We start from the raw sequence: 26815 nt of genomic DNA on the forward strand, positions 1-26815 counted from the left end.
CCCGCCTTCCCCACAGCCCCTGTTCCTCTACCCAGCGCGGCCACCCCTTCCCTCTCACTCTGTGTCTCTGGTCAGGAAGAAAGCAGATGCCCTGGTGACACTGCAAACACAGAGGCTGTTTTCTGTTCCGTTTCCAAATCATTCCAGCCCAGCCAGGCTGAGTGCAGGGGGCGCAAATCCCGCCTGACCTCCCGGCTCCTGCCGACTTCAAAGCACTCCTTACATAAGCCCTCTCCCAGTACAGTCCCATAAGGCCTTGGGGAAGGGGCAGGGGGGGGCTGGGCACCCCACTTCACAGATGGGCCCTGTGGGGGCCATGCTCAGGCCCTCTGGGGCCTTTCTGTGGCTCTGTCCTTGAGGCGCGGGAAAGTCACTCAAGAGACCCATATAGGAGACTGGGTGGAAACTAAAATGTTTGTCATTGACAACTCTGCTCTTCAGGCTCTGCAAGTCTTCTTACGGGCGGGGGTGGGGAGAAGGGGGTTGGCTTTGTTTAGCCCCCAGAGGGTATCTGAGTTTACTGGGCTTACACCTCCAAGTTTGCTAGCAGTTGGCTGAGATCTGGAGTCTGGCCTGCCCCCCCCCCCCCCCATCTTCAGGCTTCAGGGTAGATCTCAAGAACCATACAGGAGCCAAGCATGGTAGTGCATGCCTGTAATTCCAGCCACTCAGAAGGCACAAGGCTAAGTCAAGGCCTCCTTGAGCAAAAATGGGGAGACATTATCTCGAAAACATGAAATAAAAGCAGAAAGACTGGTGTCACGGCTAAAGCAGAGCTTTTGCCTTGCACTACAAGGCTGTAGGTTCAATTCCCTGCACTGGAATAAAAGAAGGAGGAGGAGAAGGAAGAGAAGAAAATTCTAGAACAACCAAAGCATGAAGAAAATGCTTTCCCCAGCTCCTCCTATCTCTTCAGTTGAATAACTCATGGCCACGTGGCCTGAACCTTGAGGAAGGGCACAGGGGCAGATTCCTCCCCAGCTTGGCCCTGGCCTGGCCTGAGCTGAGTTCCCTTGAAGCAGATTTGCAGATGGCATCCTTGGATCTACCAGTGCATGCTCACAGTGTCCGAGGAGCCCATTCAGGGGATCTGTATCAGGCATTTGCTGCCACGATAATGCTCTGTCACAAACAGTGCCAGGCTTTGGGGCTGAAAACCAATGCAAGCAATTACTTGTTTTCACTGCTCCCAAGATCACTGGTCAGCCGGGAAAGCTTTTCCCCGGGCTCAGTGCTGAGCTCAAATCTGCTCCAGTGAGCACATTCTTGGGACAGCGGCTCTCCTGGAGGGCTCTTCCCTCCTGTGGAAAATCAGAGATTATAAAGGACAAATGCAGTTAGGCGGGCTCAACTGAAGGCACTCTGTGTCATATCTGCTAATGTCTCCTTGTCCAAGACCCATCACGTGGCTCAGCCCAAAGTCAGTGGGGTGGGAGATTAACCCCCCTCCCCAAGGAAGATAGCCGGGGATGAGGCCGGCTGGATGATCACATGTCGCTGGAGGCCCAGGGCAGCCTGTTAGCCCGGCTTCCTGTTGACAGTGAGCAGGAGCCCGTGAGCACAGGCCGAAGCACATCCTTCAGGGACAGCCGGGGCCCAGACACAGCTCCCGCAGCTCCAACTCCCCTCGGGGTCATTGGAGGCCACTGGGTGTCCATCTCCAGCGGCCTCAGTGTGACCTGAATAAAAGCATGGTGTAGGGAGAAGAGAGATGAGAGTCTCCGCATGGCTTTGACCATGGAGGACAGCGCATGCATTGTGGGTCGGAGGCAGGAGGAAGAGATGGGGAGGAAGAGGAGCCCCGGGCTAGCTAGAGAAGATGACTTTAGTTCCGGGCAGCGAGAACAAGTCCATGCCCTTAGTGGAAGCTGCCTCCCTGGGCGGGGGGGGGGGGGGGGGGGAGCAGGCTTGTGCCACCTGTGGCTAGGGGTCGCGGGGCACAGCACCCCATCCAAGGATGGCTGGCTCCGGAGGTGCTGCTCCTCCCAGCTGCAGAGGGGAGAGGGGAGTGGGGCGCTCCGGCAGGATGGGGGTCACGCCCCCTGTCGGGCCAGCTCTGGGCTCTGACCTGCCTCCCTCTCGCCTCCCTCTCGCCACCCCCCCCAGGGACTGCATCATGCTGTGCTGCCTGAACAGCGGCACCAGCTTCGTGGCCGGCTTCGCCATCTTCTCCGTCCTGGGCTTCATGGCGTACGAGCAGGGTGTGCCCATTGCGGAGGTGGCCGAGTCAGGTAGGTGCCCAGGCGGGGCGGGGAGACCAGGGTGAGCACAGTGTGGCAGGTGCCCGGGCGGGGCGGGGAGACCAGGGTGAGCACAGCGTGGCAGGTGCCCGGGCTGGTCGGGGAGACCAGGGTGAGCACAGCGTGGCAGGTGCCCGGGCGGGGCGGGGAGACCAGGGTGAGCACAGCGTGGCAGGTGCCCGGGCGGGGCGGGGAGACCAGGGTGAGCACAGCGTGGCAGGTGCCCGGGCGGGGCGGGGAGACCAGGGTGAGCACAGCGTGGCAGGTGCCCGGGCGGGGCGGGGAGACCAGGGTGAGCACAGCGTGGCAGGTGCCCGGGCGGGGCGGGGAGACCAGGGTGAGCACAGCGTGGCAGGTGCCCGGGCGGGGCGGGGAGACCAGGGTGAGCACAGCGTGGCCGGTGCCCGGGCTGGTCGGGGAGACCAGGGTGAGCACAGCGTGGCAGGTGCCCGGGCGGGTCGGGGAGACCAGGGTGAGCACAGCGTGGCAGGTGCCCGGGCTGGTCGGGGAGACCAGGGTGAGCACAGCGTGGCCGGTGCCCGGGCTGGTCGGGGAGACCAGGGTGAGCACAGCGTGGCAGGTGCCCGGGCGGGGCGGGGAGACCAGGGTGAGCACAGCGTGGCAGGTGCCCGGGCGGGGCGGGGAGACCAGGGTGAGCACAGCGTGGCAGGTGCCCGGGCGGGGCGGGGAGACCAGGGTGAGCACAGCGTGGCCGGTGCCCGGGCTGGTCGGGGAGACCAGGGTGAGCACAGCGTGGCAGGTGCCCGGGCTGGTCGGGGAGACCAGGGTGAGCACAGCGTGGCAGGTGCCCGGGCTGGTCGGGGAGACCAGGGTGAGCACAGCGTGGCAGGTGCCCGGGCGGGGCGGGGCGGGGAGACCAGGGTGAGCACAGCGTGGCAGGTGCCCGGGCGGGGAGACCAGGGTGAGCACAGCGTGGCAGGTGCCCGGGCGGGGAGACCAGCGTGAGCACAGCGTGGCAGGTGCCCGGGCGGGGCGGGGAGACCAGGGTGAGCACAGCGTGGCAGGTGCCCGGGCGGGGCGGGGAGACCAGGGTGAGCACAGCGTGGCCGGAACGCTCTGACCCCCCCCCCCCCCCGGGGATCCAGCATCCCAGCAGGAAATGGGGACCTGGCCTCACTCCTGAGCCAGCTCTTCAGGCCCCTCCTTCCCCATTCCCGCTCACGGGGGGGGGGGGGGCAGGGGGGTCTCTCACCAGCTCTCTGCCCCCTCCTGCCCTCTCCACCCACCTGTCCTTCTCAGATGACCATTCCTGTCCTTGGTCTCTGCAAACAGAGTCCACGGGACCCTGGGTGCTGAGCTCCCAGGGCCTGCCCGCCCCCATCCCCCCCATCCTCTCTCCATCCCCACCCGCCCCACCTCAAGAGTCTGTCTCAGTTCTACCACAGGGCCTTTGTGCATGCCGCTCTTCTGCTTGGAGAGCCTGCCTCCCTTCACTGCTGTAGGTGCAGAGTCACTGTGGGTGTCAGTGCAGAGTGACTTGTGTGCCAGGGCAGGGTGGGTGTGCAAGGCCCGGCCCGACACGGAGAGGGGTTGGGGACACACAACACATGTGAAGAACTACATGCATTTCCATGGTAGGTGTGCAAGGCCCGGCCTGACACGGGGAGGGGTTGGAACATACAATGCATGTGAGAACTACATGCATTTCCATGGTAGGTGGGCTTACACCCTCAGCTCAGGTGAGTGTGTGCAGGGCTTTCACTTACAAAACAGCCCGGTGGTGCCAGCACTGGTGGCTCACACCTGTTAATCCTAGCTACTTAGGAGGCCGAGACCTGAGGATAGTGGTCCAACCCAGCCAGGAACCCCCATGAGGCTCTTATCTCCAAGTGACTGCCAAAAAGTCAGAAGTGGAGCTGTGGCTCAAGGTGGTGGAGTGCTAGCCTTGAGTGAGAAAGCTCAAGGACAGTACCCAGGCCCTGAGTTCAAGCCCCAGGTCTGGCATAAGAAAAAAGAAGTCCAGTGGAGCATTGTGTGCATACCTGTAATCCCAGGTACGGGGAGGGCAAGGCAGGAGGCTCGGCTCACAAGTTCAAGGCCAGCTCAGGTTGTTAGTGAGCCCCCGGATGGCACACAAAACACTACAAAACAGCCGGGAGCTGGGGGCTCACGCCTGATAATCCTAGGTACTTAGGAGGCTGAAATCTGAGGATCACGGTTCAAAGCCAGCCCGGGCAGGAAAGTCTGCAGACTCATTGTTATTATTATTATTATTATTATTATTATTATTATTATTATTATATTTTTATTGTAAAGATACGAGACTCTCCAATTAACCACCAGAAAACCAGAAATGGTGCTGTGGCTCAAGTGATAGAGTAACTTGCCTTGAGCTGAAGAACTCAGGGACAGCACCCAGGCCCAGAGTTCAAGCCCCATGACCAACAGAAAACAAACCAAAAGATCCCTATAAAACACAAGGCTGGGAACATGGCTCAAGTGGTAGAGCGCCTGCCTAGCGTGCTCAAGGCCCTGTGGTACATGGGCTACACAGAAGGTATAAGTAGGACAGTCACCATCCGGGTCACCAGGACAAAGAAAACAACATGAGACCCGACATCACAAAAGATGGAGAGTGTGCTGCGGGGGGTAGAGCGGTTACCTAGCAGGTACTGGGCCCTGAGTTCAACCCCCAGGACTGACATTTTAAAAAAACAAGGTAACTAGAGGTAGAAGATGAACGGGAAGAAATGAGGAGGACTGACTGAACTCAGGGGAACGCACAACCAGGAAAGCGCGGAGCAGGGACTCTGGCACAGGGAGGCTGCATGGCAGCGGCCAGCGGGAAGCCTTCCGGGGACCCTGAAGAAAGACAGGAAGGCAGCCCCGAGAACAGAACGGCAGAAGAAAACACTGAACATGACCCCCACACAGAAAGGGATCACAAGCAAAGAAGAACGAATGCTTATGGTGCTAGTCCCAGAAGCACTGGCGCAGAGGCAGTATTTAGAACTGTCATGCAAGGACGCTTCAGGGGTAAGGAGCTGGATCTTGATCCAGAGATCTGCTCGGGAACTGGGGAGAGTGAACCCCAGGGATTGACTCAAAGACACCCTGAAGAGCTCCACGAGCTCTGGGCTTCCAGTGGAAAGAAGGATCAAGCACCTGACACAGGAGAGAGGCGGGGGCAGCCGCGGAGAGCAGGCAGCCACTCGCCGTCCTAACGCGATAAGACAAGAGCCTTGCTACGGAGCCCAGGCCGCCTTGCACATCGCAGTCATGGAAACCCCATTTCAGCATGTAAGATGTAGATCTCAAAAGAGCCTCCAGGAAAAAAGTTGACACCCAAGTACAACTAAGAATAAGAGTAATGCGGGGTAGTGGGGGTTTTTGTGTGTTTGGGTTTTTTTAAATGCAGCATATGTGTACAGCCAGATGTGACAGTGTACCCCTGCAAGTCCAGAACCAAGGAGGCTGAGGAAGAGGCCCGGAGAATTAGAAACTAGCTCGGATTCTACCACAAGACCCTATCTCAGAGGGTGCAGGCAGGGGTCAAAAAAGCAATTCTATTCCTCCTGTGAGGAAGAAGGGGATGTAAGAAAACACTGGTTTGTGCAGAAGAAATTCAGAGAGAATAAACTATGACAATGGTAGGAAGGAGGGAGGAAGGGAGCTGAGAAGTAGTAGGAGCATTTTTTGTTGTTGTTGTTATTGTTGTTGTTGTTGTTGAGCATGGGGCCTGAACTTTGGGCCTGGGTGCTGTCCCTCAGCTCTTCAGCTCAAGGCAAGTGCTCTACCACTTGAGCCACAGCACCACTTCTGGCTTTTTCTGCTTATGTGGTGCTGAGGAATTGGATCCAAGGCCTCATGCATGCAAGGCAAGCGCTCTACCACTGAGCCACCTTCCCAGCCTTTAGGAACACTTTTTTAAGCCTTGATTCTTAAAGATTTCACATATCACCCATATTAAATAACCATCACTTTTGTGGGTGCAACCCCACAACTAGTACAAAGGAACCTAATTAGTGTTGCTAAAGACGAATCATGTACCCACTCTGAGGGGTCTGGGGAAGAAAAAACTCACTTCAAAAACTTGGTTTACTTTTCATGGAACCAGGACTTGAACTCAAGAGCTTTGCAGTCTCCTAGGCAGGTGCTCTACCATTTGAACCACACCTCTAGTCTGGCAGTTAGAAATTGAGTCTCAAGGACTTCACTGCCTAGGCTAGCTTCAAACTGTGGGCCTCTGGAGCTCAACCTCCTGGCTAGCTAGGACCACAGGGGTGAGCCACCGGTGCCCAGCTGACCTAAGAAACATCCAAGAGCCAGATGTTGACTGGGTTCTGAGACTAGAGATTTTTTTTTAGGCAGCTGAACTAGAACTGTGCCAAAGCAGGGACATAGATGACCAATTCTACAATATTGTGTTTGCAAGTATCAGTGTTGAATAAGCAGGTAGCTAGGGTAGTTACAGCACTTCCGCTGTGAAAGCAGTTAGAAACAAGTAAGGCAGACTCTCTAATCTTTGAGCTAGAGGTATCAGTCCCCTGCCAGTGTGTGAGGGGTCTGCATGCAGGCGCTCATGGTTTAATACATGTATGATGTTGGCATGCGTGTGGGTGAGCACACACGCTCCCTCACCTCATGTGCAGGGAAGACCCAGCAGCCGGGAAACCCCACCGTGTGGACACACCCAGCTCCCAGCTCTTGTTCTGAACACTATTCTCCAAGCAAAGACACCAGTGCTCCCCAGAGATGCCACTGATTCTGGGGCTCAGGCAACACACCACGATGCCAGAACATTCCTAGTGGTGCCAGGAAATATGACGTGCTCAGAATTAAAAAAGAAAAAAAAAGGCTGGAAGCATGTCAAGAGGACAAGAAATCAACCCGAAGACAAGATCAGAAGTCAAACCTGGAACCATTTGGGCAGCAAAATAAATAGCAATGGTATTGGAACCCAGAGAATATACCATACCCAGATCACTCCTACAGGTGTAAGTGTATCACAGTGGAAATGTATGCGGGGGGGGGGGGGGGGGGGAGGGGAAGGAGGATGGGCAGCAAAGAAGAAACCAGATGCCACTGGGCACGACACTAGCCAAGTCCTGAGCACCATGCCACCTGGCCTCCCCTGGCACAGGGATCGGGGGCTCAAAGCTCGTGTGGAACAGGATAGTCTCACCATCTCAATGTACTCCCCACACCAAGAAAGACGTTGACAATTACATGAGAAGCAGTCACTTTACGGTGAAGATGGCTGGTGTGTCCCTGTGATTATTTTGGTAAAAAAAAAAAATACATAATTTCATTCATACACACACAAAAAAGATCAGACCCACATTGAGACTTTCCTGTAAAACAATGACCAGTATTCATCCAAACTGAGACATTCATGAAAGATGAGATTGAGGAGGTACTGTAGCTTAGGGGAGACCAAAGAGATGTGACCAGAAAGAGCAGTGCGGGGTCCTGACCTGGATCTTGGGACAGAGGAGGAAAGCTGTCTGGTTCTAAATAAGAGCTGTGGTTTAGTTCATGGCTCTGTACCAATACTAATTTCGAAGGTTTTCTTCTAAAACTAAAACACCAGGTCTTCAGGCTCTGATTGTATTCCTCACAGTATTAGAAATCCTAGAGAATGCAATAAAACATGAAAAATAAAAGGCTGTAGGATTAGATAGGAAGGAGTAAAAACCATCATATCCATAAACCATGAGATGGACCATATAAAACCCTGGGGGAAAATCTACAAAAATAGAAAGAGGTTACAGGCTACAAGATCAACAAGTAAAAGTCCACAGTATTTTTGTATGCTGGCAACAATTGGCTCCATTTAAACTTCTGCTCTCCACAAGATCATAAAAACAGGAAAAGGAAAACTACACAGCCTGAGAGAAACACATGACACCTCTGCTAAAAATAAAAGGTCTTCTATTCCACACGTATGAAGAACTCTCCCAAGTGGATAAAAAGATGACCCAATAGAGAGCAGGCAGAGGCCTACAGGAAGACATACAAATGGACACTCGGCATGGACTGACACGCACCACCATAAGGAATGCAGAGTGAAACCAAAATGGCGACACCACACACTTGCGATGAGGGCCAGACTCCCAAGGCTGCCAGCAGCCAGTGTTGGCAAGGCTCTGGAGCCTCTGTCTGGCCTTCGTATCCATCGCTATGAGATTAGGAAATGGACTGCCTTTGAAATCAGTTTCCTAGAAAGCGCAACACATAAGAACTTCCATCTTGAGCAGAATGGGCAAAGCTAATCAAAGGGTGGGGAAGAAAAGAAAATCCCAAGATTCTTGTGCTGGGAAATGGGGAGCGGGGTGGAGAAGCAGGGAAGAGATGGCACAGTGCCCTGCCTCCTGATGGCAGTGCTGCGTACCTGCAAGGTTCTCTGAACAACGGCGTGCTCCAACTGGTGCTTGCTGTATGCACAATGTCATTATACCTTAATAAAACTGAGTGTGTGTGTGTGCATGAGTGCGTGTATGCGCACCTATACCGGGGCTTGAACTCAAGACCTGGGCATGATCCCTTAGCTTTTTCTCTCAAGGCTAGTGCTCTACCACTTGAGCCATGGCTCTACTTCCAAGCTTTTGGAAGGTCAATTGGAGGTAAGATCCTCCTGGACTTTCCTGCCCAGGTTGGCTTCAAATCTCGAACCTCAGATCTCAAAGTAGCCGGGATTACAGGCATAAGCCATGTGAAGAGCAATAAAGCTGCTCTTAAAGTAAAGACCTGCTGAATTCCCAAAACAACCCTTTGTCACTACTCTTTAGCAAAGGGAACAGAGGTTTGGGCCACTGAATAGAAGCAGGATTTGACCCGTGAGGCTACCAAGGCTGTGCTACAGAGACTGGTACCCAGGCCCCTGTTTGGAGCCCCATGTTGGATGGTAGTGAGCATCTCTCTCCTCCCCAGGCCCTGGCCTGGCCTTCATCGCCTACCCCAAGGCTGTCACCATGATGCCTCTGTCTCCGCTGTGGGCCACCCTGTTCTTCATGATGCTCATCTTCCTGGGCCTGGACAGTCAGGTAAGGTGATGGGTGAGGGGGTGGAGGAGAGGCAACAGGAGGGGTATGGGGGAGAGGTGATGAGGGGCAGGAGGTGAAGCGGTGGTGGGGATGTGGAGTGGGGATGGGCAGAGGTGGGGGGAGGGGCGGGGAGGGGAGAGGTGGAGGAGACCCTGCCCGCGGTCTGATGCCCCCTCCGGTTCCAGCCAGCAGGTCCTCCCCCCTGCCTGCCCCCAGCCTCCAGCCGGTCGCCACACACATCAGCTCAGGGCCCTCCACCCCTTCCCGGAGACCTCCCCGCCTGGGCCGTTTTCAATGTCTGCTTCCGTTCTGCCCACCAGCCCTGGCTAGTAGCCCCTCCTGGCTAAGCAGGTGCTGTGGCCAGTCCCGGCCGGCAGCCAGCACACAGGCAGGGGCAGCCCCTTCCTCCCTCGGCCTGTGTGTGGCCGGAGGGGGGGTTCCCATGACGCTCCCTCAGCACCCCACCCCTGCCTGTGTGCCGTGGCTTCCTCTGCCACCTGCCGTGCCCGTGTGGCCAGCTCTTGGTGACTTGGGCATCGCCACGCCCTCTGCTCCCGCCTGCTCCTCTGTGGCCTGGCAGCTGGCGCTGTGCGGTGTGTGGTGTGCAGGGGGCAGGGCAGGGGGGTGCAGGGGGCAGGGCAGGGGGGTGCAGGGGCAGAGACGGCCCAGGCTCAGGAAGCCACCCCGAGCACCCCCAGCTGAGGGCTAAGACTTTCAGGGCCCAGCCAGGCTGGGCTGCTGCCTCGAGCCCGGTGACGGATGTGTCTGTCACGGGCCGCGGGCCGCAGGCCGCAGGGGATTTCTTTCCCTGAGCCGTTCGTTCCCCGAAACTGCTAAGCCGAGCGGCGCGCCAGGTGTTTTCGCTGATAATCTTCCCTTGGCTGCCAGGCCGGAGCCCTGGAGGGAGCGGGATCAGCAGCCATGCCGGAAGGCAGACGGCAGGGCTGTCTGGCCCAGGGGCCCCAGGCGGCGCGCTGTCCCGCCTCTGGGCTGCGGTCCTTTGTGTTGCCCCCTCCCCATTTTAAAGGAGAGAGCAAGGACTAGAGATGCTGTGCGCTGCCGGGACCTCCCTGCAAGCCAGCCGCCCCTCCCCCCACCGCAGGGTCCTTCCAGCGTCCTCCTCGCCATTCTCGAGGATGGCCGGGCCAGCCCTGGCTGTGGACAGTAGGCAGCCGGGCACTGAGTCAGGCAGGGCTGGAGACGCCCCGGTTCCATGCATCTCACCAGCTGTGTGACCCTGAGCGGCCACTGCCCCTCTCTGCCCTGTGCACCTCGTGTACACATGAAGGGCAGATGTCACCCTCCTGGGCAGCCGAAAGCAATTCCTAGGGAGTCCAGGAAGGGAACCACCTCCCAACCAGGCACCAGACAGTCCGCCTGCGCAGCGCCGGCTCACAGTCCAGCCTGTGCAGCTGATGGCCTGAATCACAGCCAGGCTCTGGACCTCCTTGTCCCGGAGCAACGGAGGTGGACGTTGCTGCCCCTCAGTTGCCCTCCACCAGATAGAGGCTGGGAACACTGACCATCCCCCCCTCCCCTCGCTCTGAGCTCCTGGATGATGACAAATGCCCGGGCCGTGGCTGGGCCTTGGTAATCCCAGAACCTGCAGCAGGCGCTCGAGGAGAAGGGGCGGAGCCTGGGTCTCTAGACCACAGTTCCCACGTGCACGCCACGTGCTGCATGACCGGGTTCCGTCCCCTCCCTGCACGGCCCTGCCCCCGGGGGTCAGCGGCCGTCCCACGCTCACTGCGTGGAGGAGGAGACAGGCCCGCCCTGCCCGCCGGGTGTCTGTATCTGTTCCCTGGGTTCACTCAGCCAAGGCCGCCCACCCGTGTCTCCCCACCAGTTTGTGTGTGTGGAAAGCCTGGTGACCGCCGTGGTAGACATGTACCCCAAGGTGTTCCGGAGGGGCTACCGGCGGGAGCTGCTCATCCTGGCGCTGTCCGTGGTCTCCTACTTCCTGGGCCTGGTGATGCTGACCGAGGTGAGTGACGGGGCCAGCGCCACGCGAGGCTCCCACGTCAACCCCCGGCCCGGAAACTGCCTGGCTGGGTGACCCCAGGCGGGTCTAGAACCTTCTCTGCTGCTCAGCTCGCTCTTCCAGCGAGGGTCGCATGCACGCCGTCCGTGGCCTTGAGCACAGGATCCAACCTCTGCCCATGCTGGGCCACAGGAAGCTGCTGGGGGCGCCCAGGGGACCAGGACACGGCCACCGTCGTCTCAAGGGAACTGATAGGTGTCGAGGGCCCTGAACTGCGTCCCTGTGTGGCATCGAGAGTGTCTGTTCAACCCCAGCCCTCCGTGTGCACCTCTCCCCTTGTGCCTGCAGGCTAGAGGAATGGTTTTCCACACACACACCCCAAAATTGGGGGCTGTCTTAAAACCTTGCTGCTCTCCCCTGCAGCTACCCCCACTGCATCCTCACCTAGGTGTCTTGGGAAGGTGACATTTGTCACCTCTCCTCGTGTACACAGAGATAATGGGTGTGCTTTGTGTGTGTCAGTACTGAGAGGCCTGAACTCAAGGGCCTCGTTCTCTAGCTGGGCTTTTCCACTCAAGGCTGGCGTTCTAGCACTCGAGTCGCAGCTCCCTTGACTGCTTTTGTAGTGGTTAATTGGAGATAGGAGTCTCTCAAACTTCCCCATCCAAGCTGGCTTGGAACCAAGATCCCCAGAGATCTCAGCCCCCTGAATAGCTAGGATTACAGACGTGAGCCACCAGCGCCCGGCAGCTTTGAGCTTTAACTAAGAAAGCCAAATGTGTCACTTGTCACAGCCAAGCCCCCAGGAATCAGGACCCAGGCAAAGGCCTGGGCCTTGCTGGTAATTGCTGGCTGGATCACCCAGTGCCTGCCTTTAATCATTCCAGGCAGGATCAGAGGGGATTAGGACGGAGGAAGCAGTTAAAGCAATACCCGGACGGACGGGGCTTCATCCCTTAACGGCAGAGATGCGTTCTGAAGCTCACGCTAGGCAGTTTTGTTGTTGTGCAAACATCACAAGTACTGACCACTACAAGGTCGCTGGGCGCACGGTCCCGGGAGACTTCCATCCCATCCCGGGCCCCGTGTTGACCAAACACTACAAGCCGCTGAAGCGCTGCATAAAGGTTTCTTTGTTCTATCTTTAATGCACAACGTTCGTGGGATGAACATTGGTGTGCATTTTATAGCCCTGAGGTTTAACTCGGAGCCTTGTGCTTCCTGTACAGGTGCCTTACCCTTTGAGGCACATCCTCAGCCCTTTCTGTGTGGATTTTCAGCTAGGATCTTCCGGGGTCCACCTGGACCACACGCTTTCCAAACAGCATGGCAGGTGTGTACACCATACACACACCCGGGTTTATGTTCCCTGAGATGGGATCTCACTGTCTGCCTTGAGCTCTGATCCTCTTGATTGCCAACCAGGATCACGGAGTCTGTGCCTACTTTGAGTTCGTTCATTTTTGTGCCAGTCTTACGGCTTGAACTCAGGGCCTAAGCACTATCCATGAGTTTTTGTGCTCAAAGTTAGTGCTCTACCGCTTGAACCACAGCACCACTTCTGGCTGTTTGGGTGGTTACTTAGGAAGGAGGGTCTCTCTGACTTTCCTGCCCAGGCTGACAGGAAATGCGATCCTCAGATCTCAGCCTCCTGAGCAGTTAGGATGATGGGTCTCAGCCCCTGGTGCCCAGCAGTGATGAGTTTTAACTCAGCCAAACCAGTCACAGGGGCGTGCCAGTCACAGGGGTATGCCAGCTGAGCCTCAGTGCTCAAGACTCTGTGCCCATGGCAGTCCTCACAGGCAAAGTCTGCACGGCCCGCACGGCCCAGGGCCCGCTGCGTGTCACCCACTGTGCTTTTTAAGAATGTGAAGAAGTTGCCAACACTTAGAGAAAAAGTTCCCATGAAAGTGTGGATTTTAGCCAGGTGCCGGTGGCTCACGCCTGTCATCCTAGCTACTCAGGAGGCTGAGATCTGAGGATCGCGGTTCAAAGGCAGCCGAGGCAGAAAAGTCCGTGAGACTCCTATCTCCAATAAACCACCGGAAAACCAAAAGTGATGCTGTGGCTCAACTGGTAGAGTGCTCCCCTTGAGCTGAAGAGCTGAGGAACAGCGCCCAGGCCCAGGGTTCAAGCCCCACGACCGACCAAAAAAAAAGGAAAAAAAAAAGAAAATGTGGGTTTTTAGTGTCTTCCAGAAAGTCTGTAGGCTGGGCCTCAGAGCTGTGTCCCCAACAGCCATGGATCAGGTCTGTGGGACCCCAAGAGGCCTGCGCCCTCTGGTCAGCAGCCAAAGTCACGCCACGCCCCCTTTTTTCACCTGTGTTCTCTGTGGCCATTATTCCGCGATCCCAGGCCATGCTGCCCATGCAGAATAGAAGATGGGGCAGGGGGTGTTCCAAGTAAGCCCCTGTGGCAGGCTCACGAGGGGCCAGGCAGCCTAACTCACCATCAGATCCTTCCTGCTGCTTTCATTTCATTCCTCCCATGGTGTGTGATGGAGATTTCCAGTACAGATCCTGGTTCTTCTTGTGTCTGCAGCTCGGCTCCCCCCTCCTCACCCACCCCCAATGCCTAGACACCATCCTCCTAGACACCCTTCCTGGCTCAGCCCATCAGCCAAGCTCACACCTGCCAGATCCCTCACAGAGCCCAGGCACCTGTATACACACCTCCACATACAGTCAAGACATCCTGCACACCAAGGTTGCAGATGCTCCCGCCTTCACACGGCATAGTGCAGCATTTACATACAACCAAGGTCCTCCCATGTACTCACACCATCTCTGGATGGCTCACCATGGAACACAGCGGAAATGCAATAGAACCAGTCCTTGTACCATGCTGTGTGGGAAAGTCTTGGACAAAGACACAAGGCTATATAGCACAGGTGCTGTTATAGATGCTGTGTTTTATGTGTACATATGTTCAAGCTGAGGTTAGATACAGAGGGCCATCTTCACCTCCCAAAGATTAATTGTGCACCTACTCTATGCTTGCCCTGCCCCGAGGGAGCGCGGAACTAGCAGGCCAGCTGCCAGGGCCACTTGGGGTTTTTGTTTTTTTTAAGAGTCTAGACATTGCACTCTAAAGACAAAGAAAGAGCAAGTCTTCTGGGGAGGGCCTCTTGGAGACAGTAGCATTCCTGTGGGCTCAGAAGGAACTCTCCGTGCGAGGTTCGCCCGCCCCCCATCTGCTGCAGGTGGCTGGTGAGCAGGGGTGAACAGGAAGGGAGGAGGACGATGACCCGACTGCCAGGCTGAGGGGAGCAGGTGGCGATTGCACACTAGAGAGTGGCGCGGCAGGAAAGGCTCTCAGGAGGCCGGTGTGCTGAAGGACTGGGGAGGGGAGGCCGGAGGCTGGAGGCCCACAGCCATCTGTCCAGGAGAGGGGTTCCCACATAGCCTCTTGACCTTGGGCAGCTGGCCGGGGACAGGCGTGTGACGGGAGACCACTGCCACTGTCCCCAGGCCCCCCCAGAGGCCCAGGACCAGGGCACCGGGGGTGGCTCTGCAGAGCTCGGCCCCCGGCCGACGGTAACCACAGAGCAGAGCAGGGACCTCCCCGAGGCTGTCCCATGTCTCCATCTGCCTGTCCACCCCGCAGGGCGGCATGTACATCTTTCAGCTCTTCGACTCGTACGCGGCCAGCGGGATGTGCCTCCTCTTCGTGGCCATCTTCGAGTGCGTGTGCATCGGCTGGGTGTACGGTGAGCGGGGGCCAGGCGGCTGGGCTCCTGGGACCCGGGGGATGGGGGCTGGGGGGCCCTCTAGCCCGTGGCCCCTCCCTCCTCTCCTCAGGGACGTCTGGGCCCCTTTCCATGGTCCCCAGTGCTGTCATGGCCTCCTAATGCCCCTCATCCCACAGCTCCGCCCTGGCGAGCAAGCCTTTCCAGGCCGACCTACCAGAACCCTCCGACCCAAACCACAGCTCTGGGCTCAGCTGTGGCAAGTTGGGGTGTTGAAGAAGATCCTGGGGTCGGGGAGGGGCCCGGGAGCTTGGCCACCTCCGCTCAGTCTCCTGCCTGTGTTTTCCTCCTCGGCACAGGAAGCAACCGGTTCTATGATAACATCGAGGACATGATTGGCTACCGGCCTCTGTCACTCATCAAGTGGTGCTGGAAGGTGGTGACCCCCGGAATCTGTGCGGTGAGTCCGTCATGACCACCTCTAGCCCCCGCCCCCTCCTCTGAGCCACAGCCCCCACCCCTCTGGGCGGAGACAGGCCCTTCTGGGACCCCCCCCCGTTCCCCAGACCTCTGACGCCCAACAAGGGTCACTCGGGTCCCAGCTCTGCTGCCATTTTTAAGGGTGATCGTGAACCAATCTTCTCAGGGTCTCAGCTTCTGTGCATGCGGGTGCTCACGTGTGCACATGCGCATACACGCGCGCGCGCACAGACACACAGACACACACACACACAAGCTGCATTCCTCCGTCCGTGGGGACCAAGGTTCTAGGAGTGAGAAAATGTGTCACTGAGAAGATGACAGAGCTGGGACCAGGTCACAGAGAGGTCTTGGTGAAACTATAGTTAATTCAAAGGACAGAAAAGAAAAGAAAGCCAGACGGGGCAGCTCTTCCCTATGAGCCTGATTGTGTGGATTGCAGTATGAGGTCAGCCTGGGCAAAAAGTTCAAGAGACTCCATCTTAACTGTCTGAGTGCCATGGTGCATGCCTGTTGTCCCAGCTACAGAGGTGCATGGTGGCTAGGCTCAGGGGTGCATACTAATCCACAGTGAGGCAGGGTCACACAATAGGAGGATGGAAGCCTGGGCATAAAGCAAGACCCATCCTCAAAACTAACCAATGCAAAAAGGGGCTGGGGGTATAGCTCAGGTGGTACAGCACCTGCCTTGTAAGCTTCGGGTGCTGAGTTCAGTCTGGTACCAAAGGGAGGGAGGGAGGGAGAGAGGGAGGAAGAGAGGGAGAAAGGAAGGGAGGGGAAAAATCCCTCAGTGCTTGGTGCACTTGTTGGCACGGAGAATGACTGAGCCCGTTAAAGGTCATTGATCAAAGCCAGCTGCTAGAAGTAGCTAGGGAAATACTACATTCTCAGGGCAGGGGCTGGGGTGAGGCTCCGTGAGGCTGAGGCTTGGGTCCCAGTCGTGTAGGGCAGCCCGGTGGGGAAGCCTGGGCCTGTCCGGCCAGGGCTGAGGCCAGCCCTGAGACTCCTCCCGGCTCTCCTCTCTCGACACAGGGCATCTTCATCTTCTTCCTGGTCAAGTACAGGCCCCTGAAGTACAACAACCTGTACACCTACCCCGCCTGGGGCTATGGCATCGGCTGGCTCATGGCCCTGTCCTCCATGCTGTGCATCCCGCTCTGGGTCTGCGTCAAGCTATGGAAAACGGAGGGCACGCTGCCCGAGGTGAGGCCAGCGGCTGAGGGGGGTCCCGCGGGGCCCTGCGCCCCACGCTGCCCGAGGTGAGGCCAGTGGCTGAGGGGGTCCCTGCAGGGCCCTGCACCCCACACTGCCCGCGGGGCCCTGTGCCCCACACTGCCCGAGGTGAGGGCCAGCGGCTGAGGGGGTCCCTGCAGGGCCCTGCACCCCACACTGCCCGAGGTGAGGCCAGTGGCTGAGGGAGTCCCTGCAGGGCCCTGCGCCCCACACTGCCCACGGGGCCCTGTGCCCCACGCTGCCCGAGGTGAGGGCCAGCGGCTGAGGGGGTCCCCGCAGGGCCCTGCACCCCACACTGCCCACGGGGCCCTGTGCCCCACGCTGCCCGAGGTGAGGCCAGTGGCTGAGGGGGGCCCCGCGGGGCCCTGCGCCCCACACTGCCCGAGGTGAGGCCAGTGGCTGAGGGAGTCCCCGCAGGGCCCTGCACCCCACACTGCCCGTGGGGCCCTGTGCCCCACGCTGCCCGAGGTGAGGCCAGTGGCTGAGGGGGTCCCACGGGGCCCTGCGCCCCACGCTGCCCGAGGTGAGGGCCAGTGGCTGAGGGGGTCCCCGCAGGGCCCTGCACCCCACACTGCCCGCGGGGACCTGTGCCCCACGCTGCCCGAGGTGAGGGCCAGCGGCTGAGGGGGGCCCCACGGGGCCCTGTGCCCCACGCTGCCCGAGGTGAGGGCCAGCGGCACAGCTTGGCAGGGAGACCCAGGCTATGCCCCAGGCTGCATGTCCCCTCCCTCCCCCAGCCAGCCCAGCCCACTCAGCTTCTCCTCTCCACCCTCAGAAACTCCGGAAGCTGACAATCCCCAGTGCAGATCTGAAGATGCGGGGCAAGCTGGGGGCAGGCCCGAGGACGGTGCTGGTTAATGACTGTGAGGCCAAGGTCAAGGGCGACGGCACCATCTCCACCATCACAGAGAAGGAGACGCACTTCTGAGCTGCTGCCTGCCTCCTGGATGCCCCTCCCCGTCCCCCCTTCCCCTCCGTCCCCCTCCCCATCCCCCCCCCACGTGTGTAAATGAAGAACTGAAATCTCACCTAATGGTAGGGGCTTCTCCTTTGCACAGGATGTTATTAACACGTTAATTTCCAGCCAGCCACTGTACACTCTGGTTTGAAGCCACTTCACCTCGCCCCCCCCCCCCCCCCCGTGACCGTGGACAGCTTTCACAGCAAGGAGATTCCATGCGATGACCAGCCAGCGGGTCCCTGTCCCGGCGTGGTCCTAACCCGCGTTTTCTAGGGCTCCTGTGTCATACTGTCCAGCGTCTGGCCTTGGGCTGTGGCAGGTGGGCTGGGAGCCTCGCCCTCCTCTTCCATCTCCAGCCACCCGCAGCTGCCCTTCCCCGTGCCCTGCGCCCAGGGGCAGCTTTTCTGCTGAACCCCCTCCTTTTCCCTACAGCCAGGTCCCAGGCAGCAAAGGAAAATGCCCACCCGCCTCTGGCCTCTGAGATCACTCAGTGAGCCCAGCCCTGCCCTGCCCCTCCCTCGACTCAGTTTCCTTGCCTCCCGACTTGGAGGAGGGACTGGAATGGGTGATCTCCCCAAGGCTCTACCCTTCGACCTTGGGAACTCCCATGACCTTGGCTGCTTCTTAAAGGCACGAGAGCATCCTCTCAGCCTCCCTCCCCCGCTGGCCCCACCCCCACCTGCTTCTTTTCAAGCCTGTCTGTCACGGAATGACCTGCCTGTGGCCATGTGTGCTTTCCCTGAAACTCCAGTTTGACCTCCCTCCTGTTGCCGGTTGGCCAGCCCCAGCTCTCGAGGCAGGGTCTCCTTGCATCTGGCCCTCCTGGTGACCTCCCTGGATGCTGGCCCCTCCTTCCTGGGCAGAGGTTGGGGTGGCCTGGGGGGCTGACCAGAGGTGGCCATCTCTCCTCCTTGCAGCTGCCCTGGCTCAGGAAGTTCCTGCTGCCTGTCTCAGGAAATGCGGGGACAAGGCCCCGGCCTGGTTTCAGTCTAAGGTCCCTTCGCTCCATCCCCTAGCCGCCTCTTATTCTTCTTGGGGCCCCCTGCCTCCTCTCTCCCATCCTGCCTGCCCCTGCATGGAGCCGGCCATGTCTCTGTCACCAGGGTCCAGGAAGCCTCGACTTCCACCAGAGTGGGGAAAGCTGGGTACTCCCCTCCCAGCTCTTCCCCGGGGGGGGGGGGGGTCCACGGGCAGCTGAACTGCACCTCCAGCCTGGCCGCAGACCTCTCTGGCCAAGCTCTCTTCCCTCCTCATTGGCTTTTCCATTCAGCCTGTATTTGGCTCCTTCGCTGCTAGGCTGGGGCGGGCCTGCTCGTGTTCCTCTTCTTTCTGGTTCTCATTTCGTGTGATAGAAATGTGAGCCTTCTCCAAGCCAAGGCTGCATTGTCCTGTCACGGTCTTGTGTGTCCCATCCATCCCGTGTTCTCCCCCTCCTCAGTCCACGGGAAGCTGTGCTTGCTCCACAGGGTGCCTCCAGCCTGGGTCTGCCCAGTTGATTTCAGGTAGGGAAGGCCAGCGTCTCCCTGAGATGTCCTGCCTGGTGGTTGGTCCCCGCCAGCTATCCTCCCACCCCCGGGGCCTGCCCACTGCTGCTATGGGTCCTCACCACCGACTCCCTCCTGGACAGAGGGACGGACGGGCTCCTGAGGTCTTCAAAGGACGCTGTGTCGTACATGTGGCCCTTAACCCTTGACACTTTAACACTACTCACGGGGGAGGAGGAGGGAAGCTGTGGTTCTGGGTTTTGTTTTTGGTCTTTTTTGTTGTTGTTTTTTTTAATTTCCTACTAGGATTTGGGTAACTTTAGGGGGGAGTTGGGGTGGGCTGCGTGGGGCAGGGAAATGTGTCATTGTGATGAATTTTTTGATATTCATTAGAAACAATACATCCTTTCTGAGATATTTACAGTATTATTAAAAAATGAAAAAAGGCTGTACTGTTTTGCACTATGAACACCTTTATTGGGAATCCAAAGGGTACAAGATCGTCTGCTTACTCATTTTTAAATGAGCAAACTCCTATCTGGTTGTGCCTAGCAGGGTAGCATTCATTGGGGTTGTTTTGTTTTGTTTTTTCTTTCCAGTTATAGGGCTTGAACTCTGGGCCTGGGCGCTGTCCCTCAGCTCTTCAGCTCAAGGCTAGCGCTCTACCACTTGAGATACAGTGCTACTTCCAGTTTTCTGGTGGTTTATTGGAGATGAGTCTCATGGCCTTTCCTGCCCAGGCTGGCTTGGAACTGCCACCTCAGATCTCAGCCTCCTGAGTAGCTAGAATTACAGGCATGAGCCATCACTGCCCAGCTTGGGGTTTTTTTTTGGGGGGAGGGGGGTTCTAATACTCCCATGGCATGCCCACCAAGCCACTGTGGTTCATATTTAGAGGCTGTCATCTCCAATGAACACTGCCAGTTAGAAACCCATTGGAAGCTACTGTGCTTTGGAAATGCAGTCTGCTTCCTTTCCTTCATGTGTTTGCTGTTCATCTGGCATTTGCAAACCACTTCATGAAAGCCAGTGTCTTCCTTGATGCTTCATGAACTATTCTCTTCACTCCTCAGGTCTGTACAATATACGGCCCCACCTTATTTATGACTACATTTGTTTATACGTCTCCCATCTTACAGATCAGTTCTATTGAGGCACTGAGAAGCCAATTTTCCCAGTCACATCTAGTCAACAGCGGCACCAGAAAGAATCAAGACCCACCTGGCCTGTATTCCTTAATCATTAAGCCTTTCTTTCTCCTGTGTTCCAAGGAACGGCCACCTTATAGAGGCAGAGATGGCTTCTGTGAAGTTCAGGTACCTGTTCTGGTAGGTGGACCCCAGGAACAGTAGAAGAGATGAGTGGGAAGGCTGTCAGCCAGGTGAGGGATTCAGGGTCTGCCCTGCCAGCCTCAGCTTTCACAGCTCCCGTTACCTGATGCAGGGTAATTCTGAAGGGCTTTTGTGCTCTGAGTGGCAATGGTGAAGATGTGGATTCTCCCTGAATATCCTCATCCTGAATGAATAGTGCCTGAGGTTCCAGAGTATCTGTGGCATTGTTTAGGATGAAAACACACACACACACACACACACACACACACACACACACACCATCTCTAAATTTGTATGTGAGGTTTCTGAATGTCTGTTCAAGACCACAAGTGTGTTTGGTCCTGTACAGTAAAATTATCTCACACCATCTGCTCTTGTCTGTCTGGTCAGCTCCTTTCTTGAAATCCCCTATCTCAGTCTGTGTGAACCTTTCGTGGCCTTACAAATTCCTTGTGTATTAAGTAGGTGCCTGCAACAAAAGAAGAGGCTAACACAGAAATATCGGTCTCTGTGTTTCCCAGAAAGTATAATTTGCAGATTTCAGAGCCGATAGAACTGGTGACATGAGGAATAAATTTGCCTTCTAGACCACTAGACTGTAGTGTGTGCTGGCGGCCCCTGCTGGCAAAACCCAGGCTCCGCAACCTAGCTCTATTAGACAATGCATTTAAGCAGAGAAAGGAGGGAACTTTGGACAACGCCTACCTGTCCCAAGTAGTTTTCCTATGCAGTGGTGGAGGAGACTAGACACTAGAGATGAAATATTCTGCCGAGAACTGCAGCCTTGGGAACATGAGTCCTTCCATGCATTCAGCTGGCTTTTACTAAATATCAAGCATCACTGGACTTGGAATAGGACAGGGAAACAAGTGACCATCCCTTCCCTTGAGTGCTCCTGCTTTTCTTAGTAAGGAGGAGAGGTTTCCAAAGCCATCGGGATGCAGGTAAGTGCATGAGATGGACCCATCGCCTTCCCGCTCCTAGCCTTCCCCAACTCTGTGATGGCTCTGAACTAGTCTGCCTGCCTCCCTGCACCAAAATGAGACCTAGAGGGAGGTAGCTGGGTGAAGACCCCCTAGAACTCCAGTGTACTCTCTCCTTGTAACCAGATCCTTGCCTCATCTCACCCCGTTACCAAGCAATGGGCCCTCATTACTCAGCCAGGAAAAGGCTTTGTGGCAGATGCAATTTCTCTGCCTTTTCCTTTTGAGCAAGGTCTAAGGTCTGCTCTGTAGGATACTAAGAGGAGTATGCATGCAAGCACACACACACACACACACACACACACACACACACACACACACACACACACACCACTCTCAGAGCATTCACTCAAGCTCAGGAGCCAAAACCACACTGGAGACACCACAAGGCAGAGTGTAGGAAGGACCAGGTACTTAGGGGATTGAGTGCCCAGGGTTGAGCCAAGTAACTGTTTATTGGGCAGTTACTGTGTTCTGGATTTGTGCCTCACTGACCTCAGACCCACAGCAAATCTAAGAGGTGCTTGTAACCCCATGGTCCATCTGAGGAGACTAAACTTACAAACTAAACAAGTTGACCAGTTAAACTAGTCAGAGCTATGGGGGCTCCTGCGGGGTGATGGAGAAGGGCTTGGAACAAGGTTTGCTGGATGGGAAGCATCAGCTGTACCTCCAGGTGGGAGGTTTTGTGGGGCAGAGGAAAAATCTGAATGGTGGTAGAACAAGGGAAGTGCTCTTGGAGGCAGGCAAAACGGGAGTCCAGCAAACGTGAGTGTCCAACTGGCAGCATGGGAAGGCCCAGCCATCAGCTCTACCACTGACTGGTGAGTGTGTTGGCCTGGGCCAAGGACTCTGTGAACTTGGCTTTCCTAGGCAGGTAAAGGCCCTCAGTTTCCTGGACATCCTTTCCCAGGTCCAGACAGCATAGTGTTTCCTATCCTGGAAATGTGCTCCACCTACATATTGAACGTCTTCCCAAGGAGATGGCGTGGCTGCACCAGAGCAGGAGTTGGAGCCTCCAGGGGTAGGAGGTTCGGGGGGGAAGGGGAAGCCAGCGGGCTCTGGGCCTGTGGATGTACAGGCCTCCATTCAACTGCTGAGACTGTGGCCCGGCCCCCAGCTCCAGATGCACCACACACAGGCTCCCGGAAGCAAAGAGAAGCTGGCTGGCCCCGCGCGCGCGCAGACCAGTCTTCAGTTCAAAGCTGACTTATCCAACCTAGAGTCCCCAGTGTCGCCCCTCATACCCAGCTTCGCCCAAGCTTCCAGTGCCCATCTCACTGCTCTTGCACCCAGGGTTCTGGGCTGACACTTGCCTAGGTGGCAGCTAATAGGCCACCAGGTGGCACTGCTGCTAAACCCAGGCCCGTGAGGCCTTCCCTGGAGCAGAGACCCTCTGGGAGATTAAGGGTCTAGAAGGTCCTCCTGGGAGGGGCAAAACATGATGCCGAGACTCCACCCTATCCTGGCAGACACCCCTGTAATTAGCAGGCAAACATGTAGCAAGAACTATCTCAACAAATAAGTCAGGCCTGGTGCCAGGTGCCTGAAATCCCGGCTATTTGGGAGGCAGAGGTAGGTGGCTAACCATCTGAGGCCGGCCTCAACAAAAGTTGAAAGATCCTTCCTGGAAAATAGATAAAGCAAAAAAAAGGCTAAGGGGAGGTGGTTCAAGTGGTAGAGCACCTGCTTAGCAAGTACAAGGTCCTGTGAGAAGAAAGAAGAGGAGGAGGAAGGAGGAAGAAGGAAGGAGAAGGAGAAGGAGAAGAGGAGGAGGAGGAGGAGGAGCTATGGTTATTCCCATGGCATTTATTTCATGAAATGAACAGGAAAGAGAGCATTGGACATAGTCTTACCACAGCTCTGAGCTTGGTGTGTGGTGAGTATGCTGATGGAGCATGCAGAGCACAGGGCGGCCCGTTGGCACCGGACCATGCCCCCCCCCCCCGAATAGCACAGCCCCTCCTCGGTACTGCTGGCCGTGCCCTGGCCTTTGCCTCACTCTCGGGCTGAGTCTACCTCTCACCCGCGGGGACAGCCACATCCACAAGTGTGGGCAGACACAGAGCTCAACGGCCACCACTGCCACCACCGTGGGATGCTTTTTATTTTCTCCTTTTTTTGTTTTTGTTTCCCGCACCATCTAATTGTTCTTGAAGCACATCTATTGCTTTCATACATGATAGCACAAAATCAATGGAGTGTGGGGTTTATTTTTGTTTAATCCTCTCTTGGCCACCAAAAGGTTGGTGACAAGCACAGGTTGTGGAGAATGAAATATGACCGCCGTGGTTGCTAGAAATGGCAAGAGGGAGCGGGAGGCCTGGTCAGGGGCCCCATGGGAATGTTCTAGAAGCCCTGGGCGCCAGCCTCCCTGGGAACACTGGAAAGGAGCTGAGGCAGGGTGGCTTTGTGGGCCATTCTGTGGCTTTCTGTCTGAGGCTCCTTGGGCATGATGGAAGAGAGAAAGAAACAGCAAGGAGGCTCCTTGCTCATGGCTCTCAGTGGGCCAAGTCCTGGTGTCCTTGCACCCATGGAAGGGGGCGGGGGGGGGGGGGACCTGGTCCAATGGGTAGATGAGGAGACTGAGGCACATGTTCACATCTCCACCTGCCTTCTGCATACAGTAGGTGCTCGGCCAAGGTGCCGTAGCGCCCCCTGGAGACAGCTGGACGCACTGTTCCAGCGCCCCCTCCAGGCCTGGGCAGCTGTAGCTTCGCCCTGGGGACGATGCTGGGCTCCCAGGAGCACTGGGCAGAGTCCCTGGGCTGGGACAAAGAGCCGTTGTTCCCGCAGATCTAAAATTGCCTCCCTCTGATTGCTGCTATACAAACCCAGGCGGCTGCTCGCTCCCCCATCCAGTTGGGTCTATTTCAAGAACACGCTGATTAGCACTGATTGCGCCTTGATTATGGCGGAGACCGCATCGCCCAGCCCCCTCTCCAGGCTGTGTTGGGGGGGCTCCTGTTCCCCCCAATCACCACCCGTCTGCTGCCACTCAGGAGCCACTAGACCAAGAAGGGGTGCACACAGCGGGCTGGGCTGCCCCCTCCCCCCCCACCCCTAGGACTTTGACAGGTCTCCCCTCCTCTGAATGAAGTACGATCACGTAGGGTGTGGATGGACAGTGGGCTTTAGAGCCTGTGCGAGGTGGATGGTCCCAAGGAGAAGCTCCTCAAAATGGCCCCCGCACGTAAGCCCGGCTCACGCACGTGTTACCCATGTGCACACGTGTGCATGCAGACAGCACGCACCTCTGGTGGGCGCCCTAGGCAGGATGGAGCTGTGCCCCGGACCTCCGGGGGGCGGGGGAAGAGAGGTCCCATGCAGCCACAGTCAGCTTTGAACCCACTTCTGCAGAAGGACACGGGGCCTGCTGCGGAGATGGCGGCCTTACCCCAGGCCACTGCCTCCGAGAGGCTGATAACGGGATTAACCTGGAAACGCATTTCCAAATGCCAATTCTAGGCTGGGCTGGGCTGGGAGTCGGCATTTCCCAACACCGTACAGGAGATGGACGGCACCAGGGCACCGAGCCAGATGTCCCAACAGCTGTCAGGGCTGCCCTGACCCACCGAGCCACTCGAGGCTCTGTCTGCTGCCCGTGGGCCTCCCCTGCACCTCCCCTGCCTCCCTCCCAACTCCCTCTCATCCCGCACCTAGATCAGGGCCAGCACCCCCCGCCCCCCGCCAAGAGCCCAGCTGCCACTCTGGGTCTCTCTGGCCCATTTTTTTATCCAGCAGGTGAAAATGCAAGTCAGAACATCACCCCCTGTTCCCCAGCCACAAAGGCTCCCCATTGCTCCTGGGAGAAAGGTGGCGCAATGGCTTACCAGGCCCTGGAAGACTAGCCTCTATCTAGGCTTCTTTTTGCTCAAGGCTAGCGCTCTACCACTGAGCCACCTTCCTAGCCCTCCCCAGAGCTCATCTTATACCCTCACCTTCCCCCTGTAACCCTGGCTCTTTTCTTAGATCCTGTTCCATTCTGCACCCACCCACCACAGTACCTTTGCACAGCTGGTCCTTCCTCCTGGGTGGAGCTCCTTCCCTCCTCTCTTCAACAAACAGAACACAAAAGCCTACCGGGTCTCTGGGGAGGAGGTAGTCGGCCCTCCCCTAACCACCAACCTCCTCCCACACCCTCGTCAGCATTTCTCATCCTCTCCCTTCTAATCCTCCTCTTGGTCCCCCTTGCTCTACACAACTCATTCTAATCTCCGCATCCTCCCTGCTGTGCACCCCACCCCATCTGGCCACCACCCCCCCTGTGGTTCACATCCTCTCCCCTCTGCTCCCTTCTAATCCTTCTTTCCGTCTGCCTTCCCTCCTCCATACCCTCCTGCCTCTGCACCCTCCCTCCCCACACCCCAAGTCATCTGAGCACCCCCCTCCACATCTCATGGCCTGTTTAGCAGACCCAAGAAGACTAAACACATGGGATCCACCAGCAGCCAGAGAGCCCAGGCCTCTGCCCGCCCGCTGGCTCCGTCCTGCACTGTCACCTGCAAAGCCTCCAACTTCTCTGTTTGGGGAAGGAGGGGCTCTAGTGGCAGGCCTCCAGGGAGCAGAGGGAAATGCAGCCCTCAGAATGTTTTTCCTGATGTTTTAGAGCGGATCTGAGGGGCTGGGGACAAGGCAAAGAGCAGGTCCTGAGACCGGAGGCTACAAGTCCCCAGAGACCAAGAACACATGCCTGGGTTCAAATCCTGACTCTGCCACATCCTGGCTGTGTTGACCCTTTGCAAGTCACTTAACCCTTCCGGGCCTTCGTTCCTGCCAGCTGGGGTTGTCATAAGGAATTGAAAGAACAAATGCAGACTAAATGCTTAGCCCGGCTAAGCACGCAGGGGTGAGATTGTCAGGGACTGGCCTTGCCCCTGGCCACCCATCTGGGGAGCTGGGTGAACATCTGCACCATTCTCTGCCCATCGAGGTGGGCAGAGCAGACTACAGGTCCGGTCCCCCGTGCATCTCACTCTTCCAGTCTTCATAACCTTCCTCAGGATGGGCCTGGGATGATTTATGAAGCTGATGCTCAAGCAGCAAGCCCAAACCTCAGGGGATGTCCATCAAGGTCTGGCCATGAAGCCTTTGCTTAACCAGGTGTTGAGCCCCAGCCCCATAGACCTTCACTGACCAGCACGGCAGCTCTGCCTCCGGAACCCATGCTGTGGAGGTGGGACCTGGATAGAAGTTCACCCAGATCCCAGGATTCAGCACATCCTCCCCCGTCCCCCAACCCCATCCCGTTGCTAGGCAACAGCAGCTCACTGCCGAGAGGACCAGCAGAGGACCAGCAGCAGGAGGCTGCTGCAGCTGGCTCTACCCTTCCCAAAGAGGCCCCGTGGAAGCTGCCCCCAAGTCAGGCACGGTGAGGCCCGCGGCCTCCGAGGGGAGCAGGCCATGAACACAGCGTAGCTCCACATC

General features: G+C 57.2%; 1 protein-coding gene across 1 annotated transcript in view; it reads left to right on the forward strand.

Annotated features, from left to right (window-relative positions):
- Slc6a11 (solute carrier family 6 member 11) overlaps positions 1-17601 on the forward strand; it is an 84434-nt gene extending 66833 nt beyond the window's left edge. The window contains exons 8-14 of the mRNA XM_042680056.1: positions 2107-2231; positions 9135-9247; positions 11094-11231; positions 14835-14937; positions 15276-15376; positions 16429-16599; positions 17405-17601. Coding sequence (XP_042535990.1) covers positions 2107-2231; positions 9135-9247; positions 11094-11231; positions 14835-14937; positions 15276-15376; positions 16429-16599; positions 17405-17557 — 904 coding nt within the window. The 3' untranslated portion in view covers positions 17558-17601. The remainder of the gene's footprint in view (positions 1-2106; positions 2232-9134; positions 9248-11093; positions 11232-14834; positions 14938-15275; positions 15377-16428; positions 16600-17404) is intronic.
- The last annotated feature ends 9214 nt before the right edge of the window (positions 17602-26815 follow it).

This window comes from Dipodomys spectabilis, unplaced genomic scaffold (genome assembly GCF_019054845.1).
Source record: "Dipodomys spectabilis isolate Male_0828 unplaced genomic scaffold, ASM1905484v1 ptg000054l, whole genome shotgun sequence".
NCBI lineage: Eukaryota > Metazoa > Chordata > Mammalia > Rodentia > Heteromyidae > Dipodomys > Dipodomys spectabilis.